This window comes from Anser cygnoides, chromosome 5 (genome assembly GCF_040182565.1).
Source record: "Anser cygnoides isolate HZ-2024a breed goose chromosome 5, Taihu_goose_T2T_genome, whole genome shotgun sequence".
NCBI classification, from domain to species: Eukaryota; Metazoa; Chordata; class Aves; order Anseriformes; family Anatidae; genus Anser; species Anser cygnoides.
This window is the reverse complement of record NC_089877.1, coordinates 17,998,352-18,015,961: the sequence shown is the minus strand read 5'-3', so window position 1 is coordinate 18,015,961 and position 17,610 is coordinate 17,998,352. Positions and strand designations below refer to the sequence as shown.

The 17,610-nt window shown below is 35.3% G+C and overlaps 1 protein-coding gene across 4 annotated transcripts in view; it reads right to left on the bottom strand.

The window, feature by feature from the left end:
* The window catches only part of LOC106044604 (golgin subfamily B member 1-like), a 45,169-nt gene that overhangs the window by 9,480 nt on the left and 18,079 nt on the right, over positions 1-17,610 (bottom strand). Inside the window, exons 15-22 of one of the 4 annotated variants that reach the window (XM_066997172.1) lie at positions 16,732-16,841; positions 15,733-15,859; positions 14,756-14,889; positions 13,165-13,274; positions 12,698-12,866; positions 12,238-12,342; positions 1,372-11,937; positions 815-966 (exon numbers count right to left, since the gene is read on the bottom strand). In XM_066997172.1, the coding sequence (XP_066853273.1) occupies positions 815-966; positions 1,372-11,937; positions 12,238-12,342; positions 12,698-12,866; positions 13,165-13,274; positions 14,756-14,889; positions 15,733-15,859; positions 16,732-16,841 (11,473 nt within the window). The remainder of the gene's footprint in view (positions 1-814; positions 967-1,371; positions 11,938-12,237; positions 12,343-12,697; positions 12,867-13,164; positions 13,275-14,755; positions 14,890-15,732; positions 15,860-16,731; positions 16,842-17,610) is intronic. The other 3 variants (XM_066997173.1, XM_066997174.1, XM_066997175.1) reach the window with 3 other exon arrangements.

The window sequence follows — 17,610 nt, the reverse complement described above, 5'->3', positions numbered from 1 at the left end:
AAGATAAATGTGGGGCTGGCCTTCTGATCTACATCGCCCCTCCACACACACCCCCTTTTCTAGTGTAAAACAGGTATTATCTGACAGAGGCTTTAATGGCGTAAATTGTACTACAGACTATAGTGCCTACTAGCCTGAAATCCAAACAAAATTATTTTCACTGAACTGATAACATGTTTTCACGCTTTGAATCACCAACTAGTTTAAAACTTGAACAACAGTCTAGGACAACCAAATCTTGATCTGTCTCTACTGAGTGCCACTTAAAAATGCCTACTACCTTCTTTGAACGCAGACCTCATATGGCATTCACAGAAAGGTGTCACATTATTCATTTCACACAGATAGTACAAGATGCGAATAATGTTGAAGTGGACCCTTCAATCTATAAAAATATTGCTCAAATGTGAAATGAAGTTAATTTTCAATATGTAGTTGACTCACACTTGCAATATTTCAGATGTCTATTTAAAAAAAAATGGAGAAAATGTTCAGCCATCCCAATGGTTACTTTTACTGAGAAGAGAATATGATACCAAGCATAGAAATATGATTCTTATTCTGTGATTTCATATACCCAAGTCACCAGCTGGAGAGAAAACATTCATTCAAGACTGACTGAAATTTTGCATAAACAAAGAGATCACTACATAAAGGTACAAAGATAAATGGGAAAAAAGAAAACTGAAGTTCACTGCGAATATTATGGAAATATTCTTCTGGTAGACCATACATAATATTCTATGTCAGTTTAATGTCAGGTTGTGAAGACATTGAGGAATTCTAAACAAAATCCACCTGTATTATTTGTTACCTCAATCCAGCAAGCTCACTCTGGTATGATGCAATCTCTCTCTCAGTTTCTGCTTGGAAGGCTTTTGTCTGATGCAATGCCTTCTCCAACTCATCAACCTTGGTCTTCAGTTTTGATATTTCAACAGCTGCAAGGCTGGCTCCTTCTTTAGCCTACATTTAATAAACATGATTAGTGAGCTGGAATGAAAAATATGTGCTTGAAGTTCTATTAGTGTTAGAATTCTAGAACAGAATTATGTTGTGTTTTTTTTTCCCCATTTGCTCTTCTTTAACAGGATAACTACCTAAACTATCAAAATTGTGAGCATGCCTTCTCTAGTCATACAATGTTTTCTTGGCGCTTGCATAAATCTTGACGTTAAACTTCAGAATCCATAATGTCTCTAAGTATTCTCTGCATTAAAAAAATACACATTGATGTAGCTATTTAAAACTTACCAATCTTTCCCAATTGATCTGAGGCCTATCCAAATTACTTTTAAAAGAATTTATCTCACTAATGCTGTTGCAAGCAATGGGAAACAAAGCTGTTCCCTGTTTAGTTTCAGAAACTACCTTCTGTTTGCTGAGTTCCTGCAGCAATTTGTCTCGGTCATCCTGAAGACTGGCCATAGCCTTGGAAAATGCTTCAATCTGGTGAACATAATTCCCACACTCAGATGAGAGTCTGCCAATCTCCAACTCATGGGTGACTAATGTCCTACAGAGATTTTCAATTTCATCAGCAATCTGATCAAGTGTAACCTTATTTGCAGCATCAAAATGCACCTTATTCAGAAGATCATTTTCTTTGAGCATACTGACAAGATTTGATTTAAAGGAATCCAATTCAGCTTCAAGTTCATCTCCTTTCTTTTTTTCGGACTTGAGTTCTGATGTGTACTTGCTCTGAAGTATCTTTAGGTCCTCTATTATCCTGTCTCTGTCATTTTGCAGAGCAGTCATTGCTTTCCCAAAGGCCTCATTTTGGGATCTCAGCTCTCTATTCTGAGATTGAATTTCTAGTATCATCTCTGTAAAAGCATCAGGTTCATCTCCATGCTCAGGTGTCAAAAGAGTCTTATTGTATTCCCCATCTGCATTTCTACCTACTGATTTCTGGACTTCTTGAATCCTCTTCTGAAGTTTTGCTCCATATAGTCCATCAGATACGCATTCTTTTTTCTGAATACTACCACTAGTTAACAATTTCTCTCCAGATTCAGAAACAAGTTTCTCCTTGTTTAATGATGCAATTAAAGATTCTAAATCATTTACTTTAGACGCTAATTTTTTATTTTCATGTTCCAAAGATACAGCAGTGTCTATTTGCAGTTGATTGGACTGTTGCATGTCTTTTATTTGCTTTTGAAGATCATATTTTTCTTTTTCAAGGCCTTTAATAAAATCCAATTTCTGTTTAAGTAAGTCTTTCAGTTGATGATCTTTCAGAGATAAAACTTGGTTAAGATCTTCCCTATACTTAATTAGCTGTGCACTTAACATTGCATTTTCAGAATGAAGATCATCTATCTGATTGAGAAGTATCCTTAATTCTTGTTTCAAAGCATTATTTTCACTTGCATTGCCAACTATAAGACTGTCCCGCTCATTTAAGACATTTTGGTGAAGATGTTCCAACTCTTTGTATTTAGAAAAAAGATCATCCCGATCATTCTGAAGAGATGACATTGATCTTTTAAAAGCATCTATTTCACTGACAATTGCAGCCTTATCTTGATCTGCTTTATCTGCTTTCATCTGGAGATTTCTTAGTTCATTTTCCATCCTCTGACAGGACTCCTCAGATTGTTGTCTCTCTCTCTGCAGAGACCTTAACTGAAGTTCATATTCTTTGATCTGTTCTCTATGTTGAGTCTGTACCTGAATCAGATAGTCAGAAATTTCATCACCTTTTGAAGAAATGAGTAAGGAAATTTCTTTATCTTTATTATTTAGCATGATTCTCATTTGCTCAGAAATGGTAATCTGCTTTTCCAATTCAGCATTAATTTTTTCCTTTTCAGCTAGAAGCTGTTGCAATTCTTGTTCTTGTCTTGTAAAATTGCTTTCCAGTGCTTTTATCTCTCTTCCTGCACTTTTACTATTCTCTATGAGATGATTAAGAGAATTATTTTCTTTAAGGAGTGCTTGCAAAGCTTCTTCTTTTGACTGAAGAGCACTTTCCAATTCTTGCTGCCTGTTAAAAAAAGAGGTATTCTCTTCTTTTATTCTGCAGAGCTCCTCATGCCGTTGTGTATCAGCAGATTTTTGCCTCAAGTACAGTTCATCCTTTGTTTCCTCTACCACAGAATATTTGATATTCAGTTCTTGAATCTGAGTCATTTTGTCTTTCAGTTCATCTTGTAAAGACATTATCCTTTTATTACTGTCTTCTATCTGTTTCTCTTTACTTTGGATGGCCTCTTTGAACTGCATTTCCCAGGTCTTCATTTCAGTGATTACCCTATCCCGGTCATTTTGAAGAGAGGACATACACTTTGCAAAAGCAGCTAATCGTGCCAAAGCTGCATTCAAATCTGCCTGAAGTTTCTTGTTTTGAGAATCCTTAAAGTTAACTTCCTCTTGCAATCCATGAATCTCACTAACCGCCCTATCTTTTTCTCTCTGAAGGGCACTATGTCTTTCCTCTAGGTTCAAAAACTCTCTTTTGTGAACCGATTTTGATTGTTGAAGATTAAGTTCCAATTCTGTCACATGTTCTCTCTTTTGGATTTGTAGTTCATCTTCTTTCTTCTTAAGTTCTTTTCTCCAATTTAGATTCTCGGCTGTAAGCCTGTCCACTTCATTCTTTGACTGATCCAACAAGCTCACCTGTGAAGAAAGCTTTTCATTGAGATGGTTTATTTCTTCATTTGATTTGGCAAGCTTTTCTGACATATTACTTAAGTCCTTTTCAAACTTCTCACTTTTTGACTGTGACAGTTTCACAGATCTTTCCAAATCCAGGATCAGCTCCTGGAGTTTTATAGAATCCTTTTGCAAATGGTTGATCTCTTGCTGTTTCTCCTTTAAGAGTTCTTGTAATTCTTTTGTTTTGTTTTTACTTCCACTATTATCTCTCTGGGCACATTTCACCTTCTCCTCAAACACTTTTACGAGGTGTAACTGCTGTTCTTCTTTTTCTCTAATCACGTTACATTTTTCTGCCTTTAAGTCTTCCAGTTGCTGTAACAGCAAGTTATTCTGCATCTGTACTGATTTCACTCTATCAGTAAGATGATCAATTTTTTTAATGTGATTAAGCAATTCTGTTTCAAGACATTCTCTCTCATTCTTTACTTTGTAAGAACCTTCTTGTACATTTTCTAATTCCTCTTGTAACAGACATTTATCATCCTCTAAAATCTTAACTTTTTCATTTAGACTAACAATTTCTTGGTTAAGACTTTTACATTCCATGTCCAGCTTTGTGATACAACGATTTTTATAGTCCAAAGATTTTTCAGTTTCTTTCACTTTTTCTGAAATTAATTTTCTTTCTTGTTCTAGGACAAGCACATCTTGTTCTTTTTCAGAGAGTTTATCCTTTAACATGTTGATGTCCTTTAACAATGATTCATTCTTATACAATGCATCAGTCATTTTAGATTGCATATCATTTTGGTATGTTTCCATTTGAACTTGAAGGTCTCCCAAAGCTGCTTTAGTTACAGTGATGTTATTATGAAGAATGTCTTTTTCACTCTGAATTTTCTCTAAAGTCTGCTGTAAACTTTCAGAAGTTTGCTTCAGCTGCTTGTTTTCCTCTGTTAGCTGATGATTCTGCTGAGTGAGCTCCTGAAGACGATCCTTATGTTCTTCCATCCTTGCCTCTTGCTCATGTATCTGCCTTTTTGCTTTACTTTGTAATTCATCAACTTCCAATTTCTTGGATTCACTCAGTTGTTTCAGTTGATCCTTAATAACTTTATTTTCATCAATGAGCTTTTGAAAACGCTTCTCAAGAGCCTCCTTCTCAGATTCTCCTTCCTTGAGTCTTTGAATAGCCTCTTGCTTCTCTTTTCTAGTGGCATCAATAACTTGCCTCATATCTGCTATTTTACTACTGATATTCTCATAAGCCTGAAGGAGCGATTCATACTCTTGCTTTAATTCACTATGTTTAGCCTTCCATCCTGTTAATTCAACTGTCTGAGAATCTTTTAAGGTATTTAGCTGGAAAGAGAAGGCCTCTTTTTCCTGAACTATAGTCTCCATGGTAGATTTAAGACTTTCACATGCAGCAGTGAGGTTTTCATTTTCAGTCAACAGTCTAGCATTTTCAGAAACAAGGCTCTCCTCTTCAGATACTGGAGAAATAGTATTTGAACTTTGCTTTTCTCTACCAAGCTCTAACAACAGTTGTTCAAGCGTACCTGTCTTGTTCACCAGTTCCTCCCTTTCTAATATCAGCTTATCAATCTGGTCTTTTAGACATTTATTTTCTCTCAGGGCCTCTTTCCGTGATATTAAAGCTGCCTGTAATTTTCTCTGAAGGCGCTCTTCTCTGGGCTTCTCCTCTGCTGTAATTCTTTGCTCTTGTGGTTTAGAATAATTTACATTTACAGTTTTTACCAGTGCCTCTTGAACTATTTGCATTTCTTTCTGGATTTGATATTCCATTGTTTCTTTCAGTTTAGTTTTCCCAGAGTAATCAGTTTCTGATAGTTGAAAACAAGTGCTTTTACTTTGCAATTTTCCTTGAAGCGAATTACTTTCTAAACAGAACTCTCTCAGTTCCTTTTCAGTATCATTTTCTTCCTTAAACTCTTTGCATGACACCACAGGACTACTTATCTCAGCCTTCTCATGTAGTATACATAGCTCTCTCAGAAGCTTTTTGTTTTCTTCACTGAAATGGTTTACCTCACTTTTCATATTAATTAGCTCCAAATTGGACTTCTCTAAACAACTGAGAAGCTCCTCTTTTTCACTCTTCATTTCTTCCAATGCCGCTTTATAACTGTGGGCTTCTTCTTGGCCCTCCTTTATAGCTTCTTTCAATAATTCCTTTTCCAGATCAAGCTTCTCTCTGAAATCCTTAAGTGAAGAATGCAATGCTTCTATCTCCTCATTCTTTTCTGCAACCTCCTTCTTAGCTTTCATTCTCAATCTCTGCAGTTTCTCCTGGCTCATCTTGTAATCCTCTTCATTTTTTTTAATAAGTGTTTCTTTCTCATTATTGACATGTTTAAGCATTGCCTTAATGTCTACAACTTCAGCCATGTATGCTTTCAGCTTTTTCTTCAGCTGCTTTATGTCCTCCAACAAACTGTCCTTACATTGCTCTTGGTACTGTTCCTGATGTCTCACAGAATTCAAGTCAACTTTAAGAGTTTCTTCTCTTTCCCCACCGAATTCAACTAATATTTTTCTCAACTCTTCCTTTAGCATTTCTTTTTCCTCCTGAAGCTTTGCATAATTACTTCTTAGTTCTTCTAATTCAGTCTCTTTCCTTGTTACTGAAGTTACTAGGTTTTCGGACTCTTTCAAGAATGCAGTCTGAACCTTGCTTGTTGATTTGTCTGATTCCAAATTCTTCACATCAGTTTCTTCACATTTTCCCAAAAGCTCCCCCTGTAAGGTTTCTTTTTCCTTTTTAAATTGATTCATAATATTAATTTCACTGTTGGAGTCCAAACTTTTCTTATGGTCCCCAGCACTTAAATTAGTCTCTTCAGAAATGTAATTTTTCAATACTTCTTCCCTCTTAACTTCAGACTTCACCTTTTCAAGAGCTATAAAGAGCTGAGAACGTTCCTCTTCATATGCACTTACTTTTTCATCAAGCACAGATTGCATGTGAGCAAGCATGCAGTCCTTTTCTTCTAAAGATTTTAGGTTCTGTTCACATATATTTTGTTTTTCAGCAATAACATCAGTTAGTCCTGCAATACTGGTCTCAAGTTGCTCTAAATGAGAGGCCTTCACAGACAACATTTCATTTAAATCACTTATTTTGGCATCTTTTTCTAAAAGTTCTTGCTTCAAAGTTCCAAGATACGACTCAAAATCATTATTTTGTACTTCAACTAATTTCAGCTTGTCTGTTAACTCGTTAACTTTCTTCAACAACTCCTCTGATTTTTTTTGCTCTTTTTCTATTTCTTCCTGTCCACTCTTTTCTAGTTTTCCAACTTTTTGCATTAGATCTCTTCTTATTATCAGTGCTGCTTGAAGTTTCTTTTTCAGATTCTCTTTTTCCTTGCCAAGTTTCTCAAGATTAAACTGCATCTCCCCTTTTTCTTTCATTAAATCTTTAACAACAGCTTCTCTATCGCTTAACATAACCTGACTACATTCCAGTTCTCTCTTACAGTCCCCAAGTTCCTGCAGTACTCTACTTAGTTCTTCTACAGAACTATTATGAACAGCTTCCAGATCCTGCAGCTTGCTATTTAACGTATTCCTCTCTTCTGAAAAATTCAGCATTTCATTTGACAATGATTCCATGACCTGGGCAACAGAGCAGTCCTTTTCTTTCAGCTGCTGGCTTAGACCAGAAATTAAATTCTTTTGCTGATTTACCTGTGAAGTTAAGTTTTCTATGAGTTGATCTTTTTTTCCCATTTCTTCAAGAAAACTTGCTACTTTTTTACCTTCAACATGTAATTTTTCTTGACTGGTTCTTACTATTTCTTCTGATTTATTTATTTTGTCCTGAAGAAATTCAACCTGCTTATTCATTTCTGCAAATGATTCTTCCCTTTCTTGCAAAAGAGACTGTTGCTTACATAATGTTTCCTTGACAGTGACCATTTCTTGTGATAGGCATTCAATTTTAGATTCATAGGTGCCCTTCATCTTTTCAATATCACTCTGCAGCAACTCCTTCTCTTTCTCAAGTAACCGCATGCTTTTTAATTCATCTTTTATGATATCTATTTCCTTCTGTTTTTCTAAAAGAATCAGTTGCAATTGTTCTCCTTCTGCTTCTTTGCTCAAAATAGTAGTTATCAGAGTGGAGAATTTTTCCAACTGAATTTTACTATCAGGTAGCTGCAGTTGGGAATCTGAAGTCTGTGCATTCTCTTCTTTATACAAAAGCCTACTATTAAGTAATGGAGATAGGGTTTGAGTTAATTCCTCTTTAGAAAGATCCAGCTCTTGCTGTAAAGACTGGATTTTGTTATCCTTTGATTTCATTTCACTTTCTAAACTGCTCAATTGCTCAGTAAGATTTTTATTTTGTAAAGTTGCCCTATCAAGTTCTGTTACCCAATTGTTTTCTGACTCATATAGACTTTGTTCTAGAGTTTTAAATTTAAGTTCTAACTTGGAAAGTTCTTCACCCTTCGCACTAACCTGCATCTGTAACTTCTCTTTTTCAGTCTTCATCTGCAGTTTGACAGCATCTATCTGCATTCTTGAATAATTCTCACTGGTTTCTAGTTTTTCATTAATTTCTTGGAGCTCTTTCAATTTCTTTTGCAAATGATTTTGAGATGCAGTAAGCTGTGTGTTTTCAGCCATCAGTTTATCAGCATCTTCTTGTAACACATTTTTTTCTTTCTGTAAAGATTCTACCTGGCTTTGCAGATTACCTATTAAGAGCACATTGTCGTGGCTGTCTTGAGATGACTTGGAATTTACATTCATCAGCTCTAACTTTAAACATGCTATGTTATCTGCCTGTTCAGTGCACGTCACACGCAGGGACTCCACAGCCAATTCTTTTTGCTGTAAATCTTGTTTCCATGTACTTACTTGGTCTAGTGCTTTTTGGTATTCATTTTTTACAGTCTCAAGCTCAGCTGTCAAAGAATCGATTTTTTTCTGATTAATATTAAAGTCTTCATTTTTTTCCTGAAATTCCTTAGTAAGATTTTTCATGGCTGCATCACTTTTCTCTAATTCTTCTCTGAGAACTGCAATCTCACTAGAAAGAATATTAATGTTGCTATCTGCCAACTGTATACTTGTATCTTTCTCCTTCACAGAATTAAGCAGTCCAGCAATAACTTCTTCTTTTTTATTAAGAGCTGCACTGAACTCAGTTTTAAGTTCATACTGTGCTTTAATTTTTTCCTGAAGAGAAAACAAAGCATTCTCTTTCTCATGGACTAGTTCTTTAGATTTTTGTAGTTCTTGTGTTAGGTTGTGTACCTGACTTTGGAGTTGAGAAATTAAATTTATATTCTCTTCATCTTTCTTTGCTTTCTCCTTCAGAGTTTTGAGGAGACTTTTATTTTCTACAAGAGACGATTCCTTTTCTGACAATGACCGGTCCATCTCAATTATTACATTCTTCTGGTGTTGTAATTCTTTTTGTAAATTCAATTTCACATCCTCCAGCTCCACCACCTGTTTCTTTAATACCTCACATTCATTCTCTTTTTCTTGAATTTGCATCTTTAAACTCTCACTAAACAATGACATACTATTGACAGTTGAATCTTTTTCTGAAACAAGTGCTTTTAACTGTTCTGCTTCTGAGGTTAAAAGCTCTAACTGCTTCTGCTGCAAAACAGATGATTCCTGTACATCAGAAAGATGTGCTTTTAAACTGACATACTCATCTGACTTTTGTTTTAGAGATTCATCCTTCTGTGTAATTGAATCATTTAACTGTGCTGTTTTTTCTGTCACATTTCTAAGCTGATATTGAAGGTCAGAAATAACCTCCATATTCTCAGACAGTTGAACCCTAAGTACATCAGACTCTTCAGATTTATCTTTTAATAACTTTAATTCTTGGGTTTGTCTCTTACATTCGTTTTCTTTTTCCTGCATTGCTTGTCTAAGCTGACTGGTTTCAAAACCTAGGGTTTGTATTTGGTTTTGCAGATCTGAAACAATTTGCAAATATTGCCCTTCTCCGGCCATTTTACTATCTTTCATTTGCTGTATCAAAACATCCTTTTCAGAAATTAGAGTTTCTTTTTCTTCTAAGACAGTTCTTAAGTTTTCTTTCTCAATCACTAGGCCATCAATTTGGTCCTTCAGAGCCAAAATATTATGACTTTGTTGGGACAAGTGTGAAGTTAAAGCAGCTACTTCATCTGACTTTTTCATTACCGTTGCATTTACTGTTTCAATGTCTACTTTCAATTTTTCATTTTCTAGAGCTGCTGTGTGTGCTTGTTGCCTTGCTGAAGTAACTTCAGACTGCTGCTGCACCAACTGTGACCGAAGAACTTCAAATTCACGTGACTTCTCGCTCAGTAAGTTTGAAAGGTCCTCCTTTTCATTCTTAAGCACTGCCACTTCTTTGCTTAATAGTTGTAGCTGATTATTTAACACTCTGCTTTCTTCAATTTTGTCTGAAACTTGCTTATGAAGTTTCTCAAGTTCTGAACCCTGACTTTTTACAGTCAGGTTTCTTTCCTCTACCCACTGAGATAACTTTGTTTTTTCTTCCTTAAGATTTTTAATCTCATCCTGCAACTCCACAACATAAAATTTACTGTCTTCCATTTCCTTACGTAATGAATCATTTTGAATGATTTTTTCTTCTAGACACCTGCTCTTAGCTTCAAAATCCAAAGTTAAGCTTTGAACTTGTTCCTGCAGTAGTAAATTATTTTCCTTACTATGGTTGAGCTCTTGGATTAGGGTACCACATTCAGATAACTTACTACTTATCATTTCTTCTTTCTTTATCTCATTGTCTTTGGCATCCTTCAGTTGAATGAGAAGTGATTGCATTTGTTCATGCAACTGTTGTGCCTGTTCCTTGCTTTCAAACAATTGATCAGCTAACACATTACATTCCTTTGTTTTCTTCTGCAGCTGTTCTGCAACTGAATTTTCTTTTTGCTCTGCAAGTATTGAAAGTTGTTCAATCTCTTTTGCCAGAGTGTTTTTATCACAATTTAGTACTGAAAGAGTTTTTTGGTACTCGGCAGTGCTAACAGATAATTTGTTCTCTATTTCTGCCACAGCCTGGATTTTCTTTAACAATTCACACTCTTTTACATCCAGAAGTTTGGACAAATTCTCATTTTCACTGTTTAACTGTTGCTTCTCTTTTTCCACTATATCTATACTTTTTTTCAGTTGTTCATTTGCTTTTATTTGCTCTGCCAGTTCTTCTTCTTTCCCCTCAAGATCTGCCTGCAATTGCTTATAAGCTGAAGCTTTCTCCTGTGTCTCTATTTCCATCTTGTTAATTTGTTTATGTATTTCACTTAATTGGTTATTAAGCTCTTTGCAACATGTCTCTTTGGCTTTCAGATCTCCAGTTAATTTAAGTTTAGTCTCTTCATTTTGTTGCTCCAAAAACCCAAGCTTCTTATCTAATGAAATAATGATCTCTTGTTTCTCTTGTAATTCTTTTTTAATTGTTTCCTGATGTTCAGTATGTTCTGTAAGCTTCCGACACAACTGAGCTAACTCTTCATCTTTTTTAGCATCTTCCAAAACTAGTTTGTTGTATAAATCTTTAATTGATTTTAACTCATTTTCAAGTGTCTGTTCTTTACTCTCTTTCTCTTTAAGCAAACTGTTCCATTTTTCTTTTAGTGTGTTGCTTTCCTCAATCTGAGATTTCAAATATTCAGTTTCTTTTCTTTGTTTATTCTCAGTTTCTTGTAACTTTTCAGATGATTTGCTAATTTGTTCTTTCAGTAAACTAATTTGTGACTCACACTCCATAAGATTGTTATGGTATGCCACATGGCTGGCCTTGATCTCTGAACGAAGATCCTTAATTGTAATGCTGTTCTCACTGATTTGTCTTATTAATTCCTCATTTTCTTTGGTTTTAGCTTCATTCTCAACTCTAACTCGTTCTAGCTCTAGTCTCATTGTATTACTCTGCTCAGAAAGGACAGATATCTTCACACTTGCATCTCTGACATCAGCTGTTTGTACTTCTTTCAGTAAATGAGTTTCCCTTTCAGCCTTTGATAAAGCTTCTTCCATCCCTCTTATTTCTTCATCTTTGCATTGCACTTCATGCTTCAGGATAACAACCTGTTCAGAATATTCTGTCATATTCAAAGATAAGGCAGATATTTCCCTCTCTTTTTCTGCCAGTGCTTCTTTAAGATTATCAATTTCTCTTTCGCGTTTCTGGAGATCTTGAATAAGTTGAGATCTTTCCTCTAAATGGCTTGTATTCAGTTTGTCAAGCTCTTCATTTGTCTGGTCCAGATCTAGCTGCATCGATTCCACCATGCCATCTTGTTTCAAAGTCTAAATATTAAGAAAAGAACATTACAAGAATACTTCAAACATACGTTCAAAGGCAAATGGAAGACACTCCATATGCAGACCTACTGCTTAAACTAATCCATCTCTCACACTTGACCCTTAATCTAATTACCTATCCAACTGTACAGTCACAAGATCATGATGTTATATTTTAGATTGTTGAAGCATACAGAAAGGTCAGTGTATGAAATTTGAAGCAACTAGTGCTTTTTTTTTTGCTGACATCTAAATGGACAATGTCAAATTAACAGAAAATTTCTTTTCATCATTTTAGTGAGTTACCTTTTCCTTCAGTGCAGCAACTTTTTCAGTTAGATCACTGATGGTTGTTTTCTGCTCAGTGTTCTCCACTTCATACACGCTGCATTTCTTTAAGACTTCATTCAGCTTAGTATTAAAAATAGAAATCAACATCACAGAAGCATATAGAATTATGCTAATAACATGACACTAGAGTTATACTACTAAGCCTAAGTGGACTGTATACATTGAAACTAACACAGACAACATATGACCCCAATAAAACACCAACACTTTCATGTAAAGCTCTGGGCTGGGTCTAAGAAATCCTTATACCCAGCTTTACACAAAGTAATTACATGATGTGAACAAAACTGAGACAAGACAACCGAAGCCTTTGGGTAGGAAAACAGCAATATTGCTTCTGGGATGCAAATAGAAAGTTATGACTAACGCTCACCAGTTCTACTAAATTAAATAGTATTTAGTAACTTTAAATTACCTTTTGTTCAGTATGCACAAACTTTTCACCAAGCTCTTTGTTCAGCAGATCCTTTTCTTGAAGCAGTTTTGTCAAAGCTTCAATTTGTTCTAGTTTTTCTGTCATGTTTAGCAGCTTTTGTTCTTTTTCTCCAAGAGAAGTTTCAAGGAAGCTATTTCTGTCACTTAATCTAACAAGAAGATACATACACAGACCTTTGATAATCAAATTCCATTTTGAAAACAAAGTTTGCTTTAAGCTTTCTAAAGGTTTATTAACACCCAAAAACTATGTTCCTAAAATAATAATGATTTCTACACTTTCCATTTAAACTACCAAGTCCAAAAACATCATGACTGCAAAGAGAAGCAAGAATTAAGTAACTCAATTGCACGTTTTAACAGAATATAATTCTTGCCTGTTAGAAGCTTAATCTTACAGCAAAGAAAGCTAATCCTGTATGGAGCTATAAAGAATTTTTATTTTACCCTTTTAGCTGCTCATTCAAGCCAGAAATCAGCATTTGATGCTTTTCAGCATCTCGAATTTGTTGGTTGCGTAATTGGGTGAGTTGAGCTTGAAAACGTTCATTTTCATTCTGCAACAAAACAATGATCAATGATCACAAACGTCCAGAATAGTGCAAGAGAACTAGATTCCTGAAAATCTGACTCATTAGGAGATTTACATCCTACACAGTAAGAGAGACGGTTAGCACATGAGCGTATATCAGTGCAAAATACAACACCAATGACACAAGTTCAGGTAGATGCAACCCACCTTCCAGAAATACCTCCTTCAGTGATGCATGAACTCAAGGATCATTGCTCCATACCCAAAGCAAAAATCACACACACACACACACTGTGTTAAGGCAGCTTACTTATCTTAACAGGGGAAGCTACTGCTCTGAAAAAAATACTTTCCTCATTGGTTTGAGAAGAATACTAAACTTCCAATTTTTTGGCATATTTTTTCAGGCTGAAGGAATGCAAAAAATCTGCAAGATACAGATTAGCATACAAGGAATTGTGAAGAAAAGAAAGCAAGCTTCATTCACACAGTTGTTTTTTTTTTCTTTAAAACGGTATAAATCTCCTATTCTAGACAGATACACTGCACCAATTCAAAAACAAGACCACAAAAAAAATCTAAAAGCAACCAAAAACCAAAAGTAGAACACATATCCAGAACCAACAGCAAATAGGACAAACGTGGCAAACTTGTCACCTCTAATGAAAATAAGCTAGCATTCTGAAGGAGGCAGAACACACCTGTACCGCCCTCAATAGCTGCCCTTCTTCCTCTACACCAAACGTTACCTGTATTGAAAGGTTTTGTTACAAGATTCCCGTGTATGAATTAATATAAGGTTGTCTTGCACCTTAAAATACTAAACTCTTCTACATATATAGACGCAACTTAAAGAAGTATAAGTAATGCACCAAGCCTGAGTTTTAGTAAGAGATCATTTGTCTCATTTTGTGATAACTAGGTTTAGAAAGTATCAAGCATAGTAACTTACCAGGCAATATTAAAAAATAAATATCTGATAAAAGTATTTGTTACTGTTCCTTTGTCGGCCTTCATTCATTATTTTTATAATATAAATAGTTAAAAATATTTTATATTTATTATAAATACTATATATATAATAATATATGTGAGATATAATCTGTGACTTATATGAAGCCTGAGGGATTTAAGGAGAGATTTATGCCAGTAGTAACAAAATTTAATTCTTGACCTTCTGACGCAGGCTCCCTACAGAGAACAATGAAAATAATAACGCCTTTTACTATGTTTCTACAACAAAAACCAAAGCTTTCTTCCAAACAAGTTTCTTTTTGTGGTGACTTCTACTTTTGCTGAATAGAAGTAACAGCCTTAAATTTCAGAGCATAATATAGCATGTAGAGACACTCTGTCAACATAAATATAAGCTAAAAAATACGTTTTAGATATTTTTGCTAGCTGCAAATGGACGTTTTTGTCTTATTGCAGGCTATGATTATAACATAAACAGAACTAAATGATTCCCCTAACAACAACAGTTTTTACACAAATACAAAAGCTTACCTGAAGAGCCTCCATTCTACCTTGAAGCTGCAATCTATCTTCCAAATCCTGACAACGCTCTTCTAGAAAAAGAATTTGTTCCTGTAGTTGATTTCTTTCCAGTTCCAACTCTTCAACTACACTCCGTAAACCTACTTAAGTCAAAGAGGAAAAATAATTTCAAGAAAGGTCAACAAAAAAATCCTGAAGTCTAGAAACGTTTTTCATCCTCGTATTCAGAATTCTCACCACTGTTGGGCACAATCAGATCTCAACCATTTCCAGTGGAAATGCCTGAGGCCTTGCACATCTGAAAACTAAATGACAAAAGTACTCTTAACTATTCAAAAAATAAAATCAAGTTGCATAGCTCAGAACTCATAGAGAACCTGGCAGAAATATTCTCATCAGTACTGTGGCTCAATTAATAATGTGACTGATGTTACTTTAATCATCAGTTAATGTACTTGCAGGATCAGAGCTTAAGCAATATTAATAAACAAGTAAATTGGTCTGTATCAAAATTTGCAAGTAAATCTATTCCATTTTATCAATAACACGTACTTGCAGCTTTTACAACAGATATAAGAATGCCTACACTAAAATAGCCATTTGATTTTTAAAGCAAAAGCACACAGCAGTGGAATACAATTCTGCTTTGCAAACATTAACAGCTATATAGATTGGAAACACATTCACAGGAACAAGACTCTTAACTTAAAAATACACAGTCTTGCCACATAGGATATTTCATGGGCACCAAGGCTCAACAAATTCCAGCGTTTAATCATATTCATATTCTACTTCTGAACCAAAACTAGGCAGTTCATCCAGCACGCACATGCTTTAAAATGAAACAGAAGAAAATGAAAGCCAAAAAAATTGAACAAAGATTAGAATACACCACAAATGGGTTGTTAGTTGAATTTGAAAACAAAAATAGACACAAAATACAGATGCTGTGCATGCTTTAATAAACTGTCTAGTCTCTATCACACCTGCATTAGGTGAAGTGTACTCTGGCCACCAACCTCCCATATTTTCTCCTTCAGCTGAATCAGTGCTATCCAAGGTGACATTCAACGCTTCTTGAAAGCACTGTTTTCTGTCAAAGTTGTACTCTTCCTATGCACAAAACATAAAAGTGAAGTTTAATTAAAAGAAGTAAAGTAGCAAGGGTAATACATGTATATACACTGTTATAAGAAGTGAAGTTTCAGTTAAAAGTCCTAAAACCCTGCAAGTGATTCAGGTGCATAAATCTAAGTGTATGTGATCACCACAGACACCTGTCCAGCTTCTAATCACTATTTCCAGAGAAGTAGAGTCTCCCACAGGTTTTGGACAGTATCTGCTAGGCCTCTGGAGCCACCCTCAGGCATCTGAAAGGCCAACAGATAATTATGTTTGGATACCTTAATTGGTCCCCTGTTTTCTACAGTTAATAGGGGCCTCTGAAACTCATGGTAAATTATTAAAATTAACTAAACATAAAATTACACTTCCAATGGCATGTTATTGCAACAATGGCATCCTAATTCTTCTTAGAAAAGATAAAGATTTTGTTCTTGCAAGAAACAGCACCAACTACCTAAAAGTATGCCTGAATGTACTGACACACAAACCATTCAATAAAGCTCCACTGACAAAGAAATTCGTAAAGGTCGTACCTAACACAAAGATGGCCTCAACATATTAAGCATATATCTAGCTTCAAGCACATGAATTACTCCGGAGAGATGCTCCTTATTTTTCAATGTAAAATTAAGTAGACTCAAGGAACAGAGAGGTGTGATGCCATTAGAATTGCTCCTCATCTTCTGGCTACGTACACAATCATTTAATTTACCACCAGATCTGTCTAGTCTTCGGTTACATAACTATTCTAAGTTCATAAGTCCTTAATGTATACAAGCATAAAGCATCATATAAGTAATAGTACTTTCCATATTTTTATTAATATACAGGTAAAAATAGACTCAAAGATTTTAACCCACCTGAACCTTCCTGCTGGTCTGATTGCTTTTTCTTCTTGCCTGCTCCAGCCTGCCCATTCCTTGAGCTGTGGTCAGTTCCTCCTCCAGCTCCTGTTGCCCTGAGACTATGGCTGGATCAGAGCAGCCAGGAAAGAACCAGTCATCCTCAATCAGTTTTGTGCCACAGGAAAGCAATTACATTTATATCAGACACTACTACATGAAAAGAGACCAGGGACAAGCTGAAGTCCCTATGAATGACTGACAGGAACAAGATTAAAGAAGCAATCCATAGCATTCACCTTGTGATTTCCCTCCAACTTTACTACGTAGAACACAAGAATAAAGTCTGCATATCTCACTAAGAAGCAAACTGAAGCCTAACTTTACTTCTTCAGGAAGTCTTTGTACAGGAGACTGGAAAGGGTGAGGTTATGCTGATACCAAAAAAAAAAATATCCAACCAATTAAAATGCCAAATTACACGGCCTTTCAAATCACCAGGTTAAAGACACCTGATGTGTATGATAATGGCATCAGCTGAGACAGCTGTAGTTTTTGTAATGTGAACAATGACATTCATTTTTATGGAAATGACATGTGTCCATTTCAACTTTCATTTTAGTATGAGCTACAAAGCCAGATAATTTGAGGAAGTCACAAGCACGTGTTACACTGCAACTGGCATCAAACCATTTTATCATACATTAATATCATTCTTTTAAAGACAAATACAGAATCAGTTGTAAATAAACACACTGAGTGAACTCAGAATATGAAAGCTTAGGTATGCATCCTGTTCATTGTTAGAAATGCTTTTTCATTTTACATACATTCCCATCTGTTTTGTGATATGACAAAACACGTTTGTGGAGACAGATTAGGAAACAGGTGTTTCAT